This window comes from Curcuma longa, chromosome 11 (assembly GCF_044706935.1).
Source record: "Curcuma longa cultivar G26 ecotype Majalengka, Jawa Barat chromosome 11, ITB_CL_G26_1.1, whole genome shotgun sequence".
Taxonomy (NCBI): Eukaryota; Viridiplantae; Streptophyta; class Magnoliopsida; order Zingiberales; family Zingiberaceae; genus Curcuma; species Curcuma longa.
The window spans coordinates 32,998,241-33,012,662 of record NC_133871.1 but is presented as its reverse complement, the minus strand read 5'-3'; the positions used below and the strand labels follow the sequence as shown (position 1 = coordinate 33,012,662).

At 35.4% G+C, this 14,422-nt stretch overlaps 2 protein-coding genes, 1 long non-coding RNA gene and 1 pseudogene across 3 annotated transcripts; 1 reads left to right on the top strand and 3 right to left on the bottom strand.

Annotated features, from left to right (window-relative positions):
• The first annotated feature begins 572 nt into the window (after positions 1-572).
• On the top strand, positions 573-1,415 carry LOC141840365 (uncharacterized). The gene is made up of 2 exons (XR_012602738.1): positions 573-836; positions 954-1,415. It is a non-coding gene; the product is annotated as an uncharacterized LOC141840365 (long non-coding RNA).
• A 2,766-nt stretch (positions 1,416-4,181) lies between these two features.
• On the bottom strand, positions 4,182-5,588 carry LOC141840364 (rho GDP-dissociation inhibitor 1-like; annotated as a pseudogene).
• A 123-nt stretch (positions 5,589-5,711) lies between these two features.
• On the bottom strand, positions 5,712-11,044 carry LOC141840363 (ADP,ATP carrier protein 1, mitochondrial-like). Its single transcript, XM_074728333.1, has 4 exons — positions 10,951-11,044; positions 8,797-9,319; positions 6,940-7,311; positions 5,712-6,309 (listed from the first exon to the last, which is right to left on the bottom strand). The coding sequence occupies exons 2-4, from the start codon at positions 9,301-9,303 to the stop codon at positions 6,013-6,015; spliced, it is 1,176 nt and encodes a 391-aa protein (XP_074584434.1). The 5' UTR covers positions 9,304-9,319; positions 10,951-11,044; the 3' UTR covers positions 5,712-6,012.
• A 762-nt stretch (positions 11,045-11,806) lies between these two features.
• Positions 11,807-14,370, bottom strand: LOC141841180 (uncharacterized). The gene is made up of 2 exons (XM_074729310.1): positions 13,868-14,370; positions 11,807-11,965 (listed from the first exon to the last, which is right to left on the bottom strand). Exon 1 carries the CDS (start codon positions 14,368-14,370, stop codon positions 13,873-13,875), a length of 498 nt encoding a protein of 165 aa, XP_074585411.1. The 3' UTR covers positions 11,807-11,965; positions 13,868-13,872.
• Positions 14,371-14,422: the final 52 nt, after the last annotated feature.

The window sequence follows — 14,422 nt, the reverse complement described above, 5'->3', positions numbered from 1 at the left end:
CATGTAAAGTCTTTGTTAACTGGACAAGGTTTGAATGCCCGAATCTCTCACCTGGGTCAGAGAAAACTATAGATCAAAAAGAAACTTTGTAGAAGCTCCAAAATATCGTTAAAAGTTCCAGCAACACCAGCAATTATTTATAAAGCTATTATTTATAAATAAATAATAAATAAATCATTGGTAAAATATCTCCAAAATAATAAATCAATGGTAAATAAACAAATGAGAAATATANNNNGATTCTACTCTTAGATATTATAGAAGTGGGTGAAATTAAATGTACTTCTTGATGAAAGAGAACCATTACATAGTATATAGCTAGGATCCATGACAAAATAGTAAACCTAAAGTTACCAAATTTGGACTAAACCCATAGCATTAATAATTTTATTAACCTAATAACACTTCTTCCCTCTCAAGTTGATCTATGCTTGTTTAAACTAGAAAAGATGTTTAACTAGGATGTGCCAATAATGAAACTCAAAACATAATACTTGACGAGAGAAATGAAACTTTGGAAATTCCTTTTACTTAAGATTAAGACATCAAGATCACACTACATCAAGGTTTGATTCAAGCTCAGTGCCCATTGAGTAGCATGATGATTTTTGACAGATTACTGATTGGTTTATGGTACTCAGTATTCTTCTGAACGATGTTCTTATCTCCAAAATGCATGCAGTTCCAGATGGTTTTCAGTCAGCCAAATTAAGGCACTTATTGTTCCTTCTAATTGTTCAGGGTCTATATGAAGAATCTATCCGATATTATGTTAGGGCACTTGCTATGAATCCAAAAGCAGATAATGCCTGGCAATATCTGAGGATTTCTCTCAGGTACGCTGCTGCGAGTAACTAGTTTCTATTCCTTTTTATTAATTTATAAGAAAAAAGGTGAATCAAATCTTCCACAAAGTTGAAAAGAGTAGTTGAATTCAGTTTCTGTTTCCGCAGCTGCGCTTCGCGGAATGACATGTTTGACGCCTGTGACTCTCGAAACCTTGATATTCTTCAAAAAGAATTCCCACTCTGATTCAATCCTTCAACTGTTGGAGGGTTTTGATGGACAAATATGGGACTTGCTACGACCCCCATGTGTATTGCCTTTTGATTCTTGGGTTGCCGTCTCTTGCCTGTTTTAAGTTAACAAAAAGAAGGGGCATCATCTCTATTAGGCATTTTAGTTGACTTCAGAGTGTCAAGTACATGACAAAGCTTATCGATACATCATTTTCTGTGGCTTTGAGTTGAACATGCAGATGTACTGTCCCAGAATATGCACACATATTGCCATGAATGCATTACCTGAATTGCTGGAGATTAACTTAATGGTTAAAAGGTCGCTTGTAGAATGTGAATTCACGTACTTCTCCATTTATCACCCTCATCAACAATAAATAAATGCTACTTTGTCAAGCTTTGTAATTGTCATCATTCAATGATCATACTAATCTTGTATCATTTTCATACTTATCAAGCTTTGCGATTGCCATTAACCATGTAAAATCATTGTTAACTGGACAAGGTTTGAATGCTCAAATCTCTTACCTGGGTCAGAGAAAACTATAGGTCAAAAAGAAACTTTGTAGAAGCTCCAAAATATCGTTAAAAAAAAAGTCCCAGGAACACCGGCAATTATTTATAAAGCTATTATTTATAAATAAATAATAAATCAATGGTAAAATATCTCCAAAATAATAAATCAATGGTAAATAAATAAATGAGAAATATATAATTTTCATCATATAGCTGCTATTATTTATAAAGCTCCAAAGAGGCACTTGAATGATATCTGATGTAAATATATAAACATAATTGCATTATATTTCTAATGTTTATATTTTTTTCATCCGGAAAATGTAAAATCATGTTTCGATTAGAATCTGATTATATTTTGGAGATATTTATTAGCGTTTCATTTTTATATGTAACTGTTAATGTACTATGCCCGTATCGCAAGTATTCACATATTTCTCGTTTAAGACAATGTATTATATAATGTAAAATATAAAAAAATATAAAAAAATCAATGATAACCTAGTGCATGAAGCTCTCATTAATGTGAAATCATGAAAAAAAAAGTCAGATCATATTAGATCTATTGTACTTAATTTTATTTTACATTGTAAAATATTATTTATATGATTTAAATCCATGACTACAAGATTACATGATAACATTTTCCCTTCTTGCATTGATAGATAATAGAAATGTTAAATTATTTATGATTCAAACTTATTTATCTCATATTTAAATTAAAAAGGGTAATAATTATAAGGACATTCCTTTAGAAAAACCAAAGGGACATTTTTTTTAATTTTTTATTATCAAAATGACATCCCACCCTTTCCCCATAAAATGATATAGTTGTCCTTAAATATACTATTTGATCAATTTTGACTTTTTGACAAATCAATTTTGATTTTTTGACAGATGTGTTTCAAGTTTAAATCTTGAATCATTCGGGTGGACTTTGACCTATTCAATAATATTCATGTTGTAGCAGTTATAATTTCATAATTGCTATAATGTATACTTAACATGTTCAAAAATATTCACGTTGTAGTAGCTATGATTTCATAACTGTTACAATACGGATTTGACCTATTCATTTAACATTTACGTTGTAGCAGTTACGAAATTGTAGTTGCTATAACTCATACTTGTTCTATTAAACAATATTAACATTGTAGCAGTTACAAATTGTAGCTGCTATAACTCGAACTTGTCTTATTCAACAACATTCATGTTGTAACAACTAAGAAACTGTAGCTGTTATAACTATAGCAACAGCTATAGCAGCTTAAAATTGTAGCTATTATAACTTAAACTTATCTTGTTTATATAACTATCCTATTGATTCATCATTTAATACGTGTGACATGAGATAATAAAATAGAACAACATATATGAGGATAACTATATTATTTGAGAACTTAATCGAATGAGATACTCTTTTGATTAAAAAAAATAATAAAAGAGACATGCTCATGTGATGATTCCAAAAAAATAAGATGCTCTTTTTGATTTTTGCCGAACTAAAAAATTAGAGATCAAAATCATGTTATACAAAAAGTTGCCTCAACTTTTACCATTCTCACCCAAAACTACAGTATAATATAGAGAAACTTTTTCTCCTTCCACATTCTTCTCTCTTTTCAAAATATACTCTTGGAATTTCCAAACTCCTAAAAGTGATAATTGTGATTGAACAATTGATCCATTATAACATTCATGTTAAATTTTTATCACTTTAATATAATATTAAAAAATGTATTATACTAAAAATTATATGAGGTAAATTAATTACGTACCTCTTATAATCAAATAATCCAGGGGAAGATAGCAGAGGAAAAGCTTATCAATTTCAACATGCCACCCCTTGAAAGAGATAACTAACCACAATGTATTTATCTTTTCCTTAATCCCTTGCTGAAAAATAAATGAACAAATGGGTTGAAATTATTTGCACCTAATCTCAATGCCACTTTGAAGATCACATCTACTAATATAATATAGCTTAGCAAGGCCTTTACTCTTGTGGGACAGCTAGGTTCATAATTATTATATTAGGGGCGACCTTACATGTGGAAGTTATTTAAGTTGAGATTTTCTTTATAAAATACACAATTATTAGGGCATATATCGATTCTATGATAAACTTGATTTCTTTAACTTTGTGTGTTTCACCATTGGCCTTGGCTTTAGTTTAATTTGATTCAGTTAATCCATTGAAATCTTTTGTATTAGTAATTGTTTAGTGTTTAATTTGTCAATCCATCTTCTTCTCTTCTCTAGTTGATCTTTCTTCAATAAAAGATGAAATTCACCATCCTAGCGGTCCTACACGGTCGGTTTCACAATCATCTCTGAGGAGGTAAATCGAGAAGCTGTAATTAACCATTACAGAAAGGGCATTGTCTCGGTGTCGTTGAGATTCGACCCTTATTCACTTCAGCAAGTCTGTCCCATAATAATCAACTTAATCATGCCCCGGAAGCATTTTTTTAATCCCACGCTTAATCGAGCAAATTAGGAAAAAGCATTTAAACTTCTAGTCTCTGCGCTAAGACTGAGCAAGAGCAAAAATCAGAAACAGTTCAAGATCTGCTTGGATTGTACTCACTTTAGCAAATGATGCTTGAAACAACAAAAGGAGTTCATTTGCAATGGAATTCCAGTCTCAAGTAATAAAGGAAACAAGAAAGAAGACTCGTTTCATAGGAGTTAATTCAGATTTGATGTAACAAACTCGCCAAAAGGAAACAAGAAAATAGTTCATTCTCAGTCAGTCGATGCCCATTCTCTTCGGATGTCGAAGCTGTAGTTGATCACCAAGTAGCACTTATCATCGTCGTCGACAAACTGAACGACATTAAAAGGAAAGGAGAGATTTAATGTCATTAGGCATGATTTGTAGGCGAGAAAGTATATGATACCTTCATTCTTGCAGAATATGATCCTCTTACAAAGAGGCCAGAAGGGGTGATCTCCTCTACGGTTTCATATGTGTAAGCCTCGAGCTGAGGGCTGAAAGTGCCGAGCATATCTTTTGTCTTATCCACTGCATGCAAACCAACACAAATCTTATTTACTTTGAGAATTCGATCGATTGCTCGAAGAACGTAACTCACCCTTGATGCCGGCCTTCCAGACTCTGTTGGTGTAGCTCAAGCCGGAGACGATGTTGTTGCGGACGAGGAAGGTGAACTTGAGCTTGTAGTGGCTGCCTTCTTTGAGAGTAAACCAAGCGCGTTTGTGGTTTGGCTCGACGGGGAGTGAAAGAACAATGTCTGGCCTACCAGAGCAGAGGATCGAGAGGGTCAGGATCTCAACCTCTGGCTCCAAACTCTCTGCGACAGAGCAAAACGAATGTGGTGGTAATTAAGGTATCGATTGACAAGGAGAGAAGATTATGGTTGATTATGATTTACCTCCTACTGAGTTGAGGTCGACGCTTCCTAAGAGCTGCTCCTTCCACCTCCTGAGGCTTTCGTCATCCTGCAACCAACAATAGCTCTCAGATATGAGTGATATCTCTGACTGTACTGATATGGAAGTAGAGAAGAAATGGACCTTGTCTTTTTCGATCTCGGACTTGAGGCTGATTCTCGGACCCAAGTCAACGCCTTGAGCTCCTTTGCCTTCTTCTTCTTCTTCTTCTTCCTGCTCCTCCTCTTCTGTTGCACAGAGACTGGCTTCGCTCATCTGCCTCCTGAACCACTCCTCCTCGGCGCTGTCAGCCTCTTCCTCGCCGTCTTTCGCCATCAGAATCTGTTCCTCGTTGTCGAATTTTTCCTGGTGTTGTCCGAGGCCATCGTCTTAGAGTCAGGGACAGCAGCTCCGATGGCCATTGACATGAAGCCCCCAGCTCATGACCAACACAGACATGGGCCAATAAAAAATCAAAAAAAAAAAAAAAAAAAGAAGGCAGAATAAGGGAGGAAGATGCATGATGATCAAGTGTCAACCCTCCCACTAATGCGAAGCTGGACCAGAAGAAAAGGCTGGCGACTCTGAAATTTTCCTGTGGCGAGTTTGAAAATTCCCTGTGGACCAGAAAAATAAGGGAGGAAGATGCATGATGACCATTGACGCTGATGACCATTGATGCTGGGTTTTCACCAGGACGACAACTATACCCCAGGATAAATTTTCAATCACAATTGATAACTTTATTTGTTTAGTGGTGCACAAGAAACATACTCAATATCAACGACAAGCACAATTAGCAATATATAAATCTAAATCTTCTGACAATGTCATTTTGTAGCAAAAATGGGGGAGAGTTATTGCGACAGGAATAATCCGTCAGTCTGCCAACAATCAAGAAAGCAGCGTCTGCATCCGACAAGGGTGCAACTTAAACGAGGTTTTGTAGAACAAAACTCCAGTAGAAAAATGCTCGGAAAAATCTCCCACTATCAAAAATTATTAAGCCTAAGAATTTCGTAAACTGATGGATGCTTACTTAAATATAGAATTCGTCGTATCTTGGAAAGAGACTGCCTCTCTAAGCCCCGCCGGATCCATATTTCTTGCCGAAGACGATCAACTGCAGTTTGTCGTAACCAGCAAGCACACCGGCACCAGCAACGGCACGAAGTATGTTGGCACCGGCACCCTTGAACAGCGACCTGGCACCCTCCTTGTTCAAAATTTGTGAGAAGGCATCCAATGAGCTCTTGTATTTGACGGCTTCTCCAGAGGTCATCATCATTCTTCTTCTAACCGTGTCAATCGGGTACGAAGCGAGGCCAGCACCGTTGGTGATTAGCCAACCCAACGCGAAGCTTGCAAAGAAACTATCCTGCAATCACAACAGCAGCCAATTTGATGCTAGTGAGTAATAAGTGTTTTTTCCAAATCCGGAGCTACAAAATATCTTGCAATTTGTTATTTTTTTAAAAAAAAACTCCTATGAACAACTAGCCCAATTGAAGTAACCGCCAACATATCACCATTTTCCTGATGTGATTTAGAGTGTCTTGTGCACACAAACCATGAAATTAAGTTTTCTAAAAACAGAGAGACATGGACTTGCAAGTGTTAACTTCAAACTACTGAGCATGAGTCAAATTGAGATTGAACGTGAATATTAAAAATTGTGTTGACCTCAAAATATCTAAAGTCGCCACATAGATTTAATTTCTATCAAACTTTATGCAAGACTATAATTGGTAACATCCAAATCTATTACATCATTTGTAATTGTCTTGTTATTTTAATTTAGCCTTCCTTTTCTGCTCAGACTTCCAACTCTAATAGTTTCAACTATAAACTTGTATGTAGTTGAATATCAGTCAATACTATGAAACAAAGTAACAGATAGTTCCTGCCTTTCCTACCAATCTAATATTATAATGTTTTAGGCTAAAAGAAGAGAAAGTACCTACATTTGTTTTTTTTTCTAAAAAAAAAGACAAAAGACAATGATTACCTGCAACGTTCCAGTAAGGAGCACTGGTTTCAATGAATCGTACATTCCGAAGTAGAGGCCACGGTACACTATAATCCCAACGCATGAAATGTTAAATCCTCTGTAAAGTCCAGCAATGCCATCAGATCGTAAGGTCTTCCGGTACACATCAATAAGACCATTGAATTGCCTTTCTCCTCCTTTCTTTGCTGCTTTTGCATCATTTGCAAGACGGGTACGGGCATAGTCCAGAGAGTAAACAAAGAACAAAGAACAAGCACCTGCAGCACCACCGGACGCAAGATTGCCAGCAAACCACTTCCAGTATCCATCCTTATCTTTCTTAAAGTTAAACATCCGTTTGAAGTAATCCTTAAATGCAAAGTTCAGTGCCTGACAGTGGATATATTTATTACATCATTAGAGACGATACAAAAAGGTAAATATTGTTCGGGTGGTAAATAGAAAGGAAATGCATATTTTCTGCCACTTTCATAAAATAGCATGTTAATGCATAAAACTTGTTCCTGCAAGTTATACTAAAACATGAAATAATGAAAACTTCGGGTAAAATTTATTCCATCAATAACAGATGTTTCACCTATGATATAAACATTTTAAATTGTAATAGTTACTTGTGAAAATGCATCAAACAGCAATAGTCCACAATTTGTATAATTATGGTTCATGTAAAATGATACATGTAAAATGACATGATTCTTACATACGAATATGAAATGAAACAATTTAATGATTCAACGCATACCCAATACAGAATCTGATTTTTTATGATTCTAAAGATAAAAAGGAAAACCTAATAAAAGTTAAATCTATCTAATTGAAACTAAATCTAACACATTAAAACAATTTAATCAACACACAATATACTAAACTTCAAGCAAAAAACATTATAAAAGAAAGAATAGATAGACTTTATGTTATACAATAGAAATATAAAGCTCAAAGGGAGAGGAATTTCAAAAACAACACTATATAGAGAAAAAAATTCATACAGATACAAAATACACATTGCAATGACTGAAAAGAAGTTGTCTTGTCACAACATATACAAAATGGCAATGAGCCTGCAATTGAAAATGACTTAGAAGTCATGTATCAAAATTGTCTTACATTTGACAATAATTTGGTAATGATGATTTTCTATGTCAAAAGCATTTGACGATAAAATTTCTCATTTCACTTTAATTCTTAGTGAAATAAATTAACCATCAATTTTATATTGTCATCAATACAAGATATGAATCTATATATTTTGTCATGGATCAAATTTAACTTCCCTTATACTATTATGTTATAAAATGGAATATTCCATCATTCTACATATTCTTGGATGTCAAAATTATTCAAACTAAAATAGAATTCCTTTTTAAAATATTATATAATTTATTATTTAATCTTTATGATTCATGAGTCAATCCAATTCACTGAAACATGATATGAACCTCAATTTGACAACTTTATTCTACAGAAATCATCTGCAAAATTCAAGAAGCATAAAAAGTTCTAAGCGATATGCACATATATTTGAGATTTGATTTAATTTCCGATGCTGGCAAAGTAGGTTATAGTAATATCTGAGGTCACAACAGTATAAGTTCTGTTAAACATTCAAATAACCATATTTGCAACTTGATAGTAAAATAACTAGTTGATAGAACTTCCAGTAAGAAAAAAACACGCAACAAATACAAACACAGTTTCTGTCAGTCAAAAGGAAATACCCTAGTACAAAGAAAACAAACAAACCGGACCAAGTTAAAAGGTAACAAAAGGGAAAAAATGTGGAGCCTCCCATATTAGACATCCTAATAGTGATTTTGTGAGAAAATTAAGGAAATATGTGTTAAACATATATACCTGAGTAGGAAAATAACGAATGACATTAGCTGTATTTCCTCTCCACAGAGACAAAGCACCTTCTTCTCTGATTGTTCGGCCAAAACAGTCTGTGATTCCTTTGTATGGTTCTGAGAGGCGACCAGCCTTAATCATCTCGTCCTGATTTTGGATCAGCAGCTTCACACGTTCAATGGGAGCAGCTGCTGTCTTGGAGACAGCAGCAGAAACTCCTCCCATAAGGAAATCAATAGCAAAGTTCTTAAAGCCTTTCTCAGCAGGAGCCTGAGCATAAACAGGATATACAGCTGGCACAGTAGATGAATCATAGTTACAACTGCCCACCTGCATGAATGGTTGCTGAAAACCTCCATTTAGGAAGTTTACAGTCATAAAGTGCCTCTCGTACAGAGCAGGATTATACAAACTGCATCTCTGAACTTTAGGATCTTGTACAAAGCTGGACTTCAGATGGAGTTGACCAGCAAATTTCTGAATTACAGTTGGGTGATTAACCTGATCTGCCATGGTGTACTAAGAGGACCTATATTCCAGTCACAACCAAAGTTTGTCAATCTTTTGGAACATAAAGCAAAAAATCAATAGCATAGATTAACAGGGACAACAATTCCCATTCATAGGCTCAATCTTCAATTACACTTTTTATTCAAATAATTGCTCAATCATCAATGAGCCTTTTTTATTCAAAGAATTGAAATGTCTAAAGTTTGGTAGATGGCAAACCGAGATGATTGAAATGTAATAACCACAATTAATAAGTTCTACATTATCTTAGGATTCTCATCCATGCATCTCTAATCAATTGTATTCATTGCTTCTTAATAGCCCAACACTCCAATCCATAAAATATAATGAACTGTATCACAATCTTATAATATTTCCCATTTAACATAAAGAGCACATACTAATCAACAAGACTCTAGAAGCTCCTCTCCATCTCAAAATCTTTTTAATCTTATTAATAATATATTTATAAATCTCTTACACAAGAAGCATTTCTTGAAAATGATTGGTGAGTTCAACAAGTACTTACATAAAAAAGATAGGCATAGAGGTGACCTTTGATATAAACCTACATCAATAAAATTGACAAAACTTGCATACAAAAATAAATTATGCAAATAATTGTAGCTCTAAAACTACAATATCATACATTACCATTATGACATCATTATAAGTACTAAATATTCCTTCCTTCTCTAAAATTCACCACAACGTTGCCTATGGATGCTTTATCCAAATGAAGGCAAAACAATGCCAATGAAAAAAACACAAAGCAGTAGATTAACAAAAATGGTACAATTTGGAATGAAAAAGATAAAATAAGAAAACACACATGAACGCGCACGCACACATGAGGTGTTAAGTGAACCAAGTTGAATGTTTTTTGGATTTGGCTTTCTTTTCTTCTAACATGTCACACACACACAAAGGTGTTGGGCACACCAAATTGAATGTTTTTTTGAATTAGGTATACTTTTCTTCTAACATGCCTTTGGACTCTTAGAGTATAATTATCAGTTGTCAGCCCTGAGCATTACAAAAGTTTGCATATTCATACTAGGACTCACTATTTATTTTACTTTGCTTCATACTACAAGTAATGCAATCCAAGCGTGCCAACACCTTGTAACTAGAATTTCTATTACACACAACTAGCTCCATGAATGTGTATGTTAAATCCACATAGTACAACTTGAAATCACAAATGAAGCCCAAATCTCAAAAATATAAAAATTAATAAAAGAATGAGAATAAAACGAGCTAAAAACTCGAAGATCTAAAATTTCCAGATAGATCTGAATCTTTAGATATAATTACCCACAAATCCTACAAACATATACCAACAGGCCCTCCCCAAAAAGACGCACCAGATCTACCAATCTAGCAGGACGTAGAGGCAACAATTAAATAAGTGAATTGGCAAAAACGACCACGGGAATGGAAAAATACACAGATATGTAAAGAACTATATATCAGACGCTGAGCCTTGCTTCAACGACGATGACGCCTGTTACCAGAGCGTCAATTTCGAAGATAACAAAATCTATCAAATAGAAGAAACCTGAAAACAACATTCGCTCCGCACAGATCACTCGATACAGCCCAACAAGAAAATCAAGTAGAAAGAGACAGAAAATTCCGTTGATTTACCCTTCCGAAGCGCCTCCTTTCCCCCTCTTTTCTCGGAGACAGAGAAGCAGAGCGAGTGCAGTCGATTTGCGATTCCAGTGCATTATTATTCTCGTCCCTGAGTTGGGTTCTTTCTCCTCGCAAGAAGCACGGATGCCCGCGGAGAAAGAATTGTGCGACAAGGTACATCCGCCGTTGGATCTCAAGGGGCGGACGAGAAGCCGTGCGCGGATCCTGTCGTTCTGTCACGTTTCCTTGTGATTGGTTGGTCGAGTTGAGGCCCACCTCTCATCTAGTAAGCAATAAGCGAATCCCGTTACCATGACTTTGAAAATGAACGGCCACGATGAATCCCGTTACAAAATGAATTAGGTGAAGTTGTAGAGCAGCAGAATAAAAGGTCGAGATCAAATTTAAAGTCGATTACTAAATTAGCAACAATTTTAAATCCATCACTATTATATCATGAATTTAATCTAATGTATCTTAATATTTATAGAAACATGAATATAATTATAATATTAACACCAATCAAAATAATATTTACTAATGAAATTCAAATGTACACAATTATAATATCAATACCCATCAAAATTTAATATATATATATATAATTATAATAATAATAACAGCATTAAAATCATCAATTTTAAATATAAATATTTATCCAAATTGGTAAATCACAATATATATTTATCCAAGCCCCATTGCTAGTCACTAGAATTCTGGCATCCCACGGAAAAAAACACATCATTAAGAAACAAACTAAAACTCTTCAACAATAGACTTCTTTTTTTATATTAGAAGAAACGAGCAAGATCTTTTGAAGGAATTATTTCAGAAGAGATCTTGCCAAGTGCTCACGAGCTATTGCAAGGGCTTGATCAATGCTCTACAAAATGAGGGATATACCTAACAATCAAAACCCTAACATAAAACGACATTATTCACATGCTCAGACAAGGATGTAGCGCCGTCCAGACTATTTACTACTAATTTAGAAGTGATAACACTTGCTTCGTTTTCAAGTATGATCCTACAAGACACCAAGATGAAATCAGAGTGCTAGATCTGAACCAAAAGTTTTTCAAAAGCAATTTTACTAAATTTAACTTCTTAAAACAGGTTCTTAAAATATTGTCTATGAAGTAGGACAAGATCATATCATTTTAAGTTGCATGATAAACAAACGAAGAAAGAAAATGTTATTGGAAGATTATGCAAGTCAAGACGAGCACAACGGAAGAATTTTATCCTCCATCAACAATTTCATCAAGGCAAAGAAGGATCAAATCCAGATTTTCAAATGCTGACTTTTTATCTACATTATTCCTAGAAAGATGTAACGTAATTAGAGCTGCATATAATATCAAAATAAATAAAACAATTTTGTATGTTTTACGAGTGATAAACAAAAAGACTAAATTGAAGGTCAAGAAACCTAAGAAGAATGTCATCTGCATCAAAGAATCCCTGAAGAAATATTGCTATTATGAGCTCATTCTCAACATCACCCCCGGTAACAAAAAAATGCAAGACCTGAATGAATTTGTAGACAACAATGTAATTGTCTGATAAAATTAATCAACTAATGCTCAATATATTGTTATTCAAAGACAATGACATAAAAGAAAGGTATTTTGAACCATGTTTCAAACAACAAACTTTACTTTTTAATTTCTCCTCTATCAGCACCAGCACCACACTGTGGTGTTGGTTTTCAAAATCAGCACCACAGTAAATTGGGAATCTTGAATTGGGGGCAAGAACTTTTCCTTCAAACAAATCATAAGACACTTTCATCCGAGAGTATCACATCATATGCACCAACACCCGCACCAACAGTGTTGGTCCAACACCACACTGTGGTGCTGTATTTTGAAAATCAGCACCACATAAATTAAGAATCTTGAATTGGGGGCAAGAATTTTTCCTTCAAACAAATCATAAGACACTTTCATCCGGGAGTATTGCATCATATGCAACTAGCAATAGAGTAGGAACAGTTGTTCCAAACCACTTTCTAGTATTGTTCCTGTGTGTGTTTAATTCTATTATTTCTGCTTGCTTGACTCTCCCATATATCATATCATATAGGTTACACTTTTTGTTACTAATCTCTTTGTGAGTTTGCATTTGTGCAAAAGAAATATTCTTGGTTATCACACCTCCCCTATCTAGGTCATCCAATCCTCTATGGTTATTATTTAAGATGCTAACTATATTTTTGCCTCAAACAAACAAAATGTTTCTATCTAAAACACCTAAAGTTCTTAATACTTCCAGCAGCAAAAGCACACTTCAGAGATAAGTGAGCGTAGTACTGACGCTAAATCAGCTGTAGAAATAACTATGTACCAACAAACAACAGTTTGATAGTGTAGGATGATTTTGATGAGGCTTATCACAATCCATGCACTTCTGGAAGAATAAAAGAAATCATGGATGAAGGAGACACAGAACTTTTATTTCAAAATCATATTATCCTACTATATTTGACTAACAATGTAACAACATCTAACAATTTAAGTAGATAACTATACAGAAATCACCTACCTGTGAAAATAAAACCTTTTAGTACAAGGACAAAAAAGCTTCTGATGAAATAAATCAAAATCTCATCATTCAGCAATTCCACAGATGGTAAAACAGTAAGAGTTCTCCATGTTTATCATGTTATTGAATCAATAAACTAAGTTACGTATCAGTTTCTCTTCTTTACTAGATCATATATGTATAAATAAAATATTAATGTATTTCAAAAAAAAACAATTTCAAGAGTACAAACAGTTAATCAATACAAAGCCCTGAATCATTTTTATCAAAGAAGTAAAATTCTCCTGATGGCAGTTGTGATCTTTTTGCTTTTTCCACTGTACGTTTCTATCTTACCAAAAATGCAGCAGAAGCGGAGTGCTAGGGCAAAAATAAAGCATACCGGCGTCAGTTTTGGGGCTTTTTGACGATTCCGGACCAGAGTGGATCCCATAAGAGAAGCGATAAGAGCGCGAGATTAGGAATCGCGAAAGCCAGGAAGGGAGGGACTCTCAGACCTATCCGCCTCCTACTCAGCCTCTTTCGGAAGCATTCCCGACGCTCCTCCTGCCCCCACCGCGGCGGCGGCGGATCCACCGCTTGGGACAGGACAAGGGGCGGGGGTTGCTGGAAGGGGCACGTGGAGCGCCAGGAGGTGGCGGGGAGGCCGAGGCGGGAAGCGCGGCGGAGGAATAGGGCGATGGACCAGCGAAGGAGGGGCGGGAAGGCGGAAGGGGGAGGGCGGCAGAGGAAAGGGGGGTAGTCCCAGGAGAGGAAACAGGGGACTTGGGTGGCGACGAAGAGCTGAGAGTGGAGGGAGGGGGAGGCGGTGGTGTGGGTTAAGACATGGGTGAGAGCGTGCATTCGCTGTAGCCAGGTAGGCCTCTGTGCTTCTGCTTCCTCCATGGATGAGCGAAGAAAAGCTTGAGGCTGTGTCGGTGGTATTTGTTGTGGCCAG

Excerpts from the sequence above, each read along its gene's own strand:
- LOC141840363 (XM_074728333.1), bottom strand. The coding sequence starts at position 9,303 with ATGGCAGATCAGGTTAATCACCCAACTGTAATTCAGAAATTTGCTGGT. Across the intron at positions 7,312-8,796 it reads TTCGTTATTTTCCTACTCAG|GCACTGAACTTTGCATTTAA; the intron begins GTATATATGTTT and ends ATCCACTGTCAG. Across the intron at positions 6,310-6,939 it reads TCCTTACTGGAACGTTGCAG|GATAGTTTCTTTGCAAGCTT; the intron begins GTAATCATTGTC and ends TTGTGATTGCAG.
- LOC141841180 (XM_074729310.1), bottom strand. The coding sequence starts at position 14,370 with ATGGAGGAAGCAGAAGCACAGAGGCCTACCTGGCTACAGCGAATGCAC.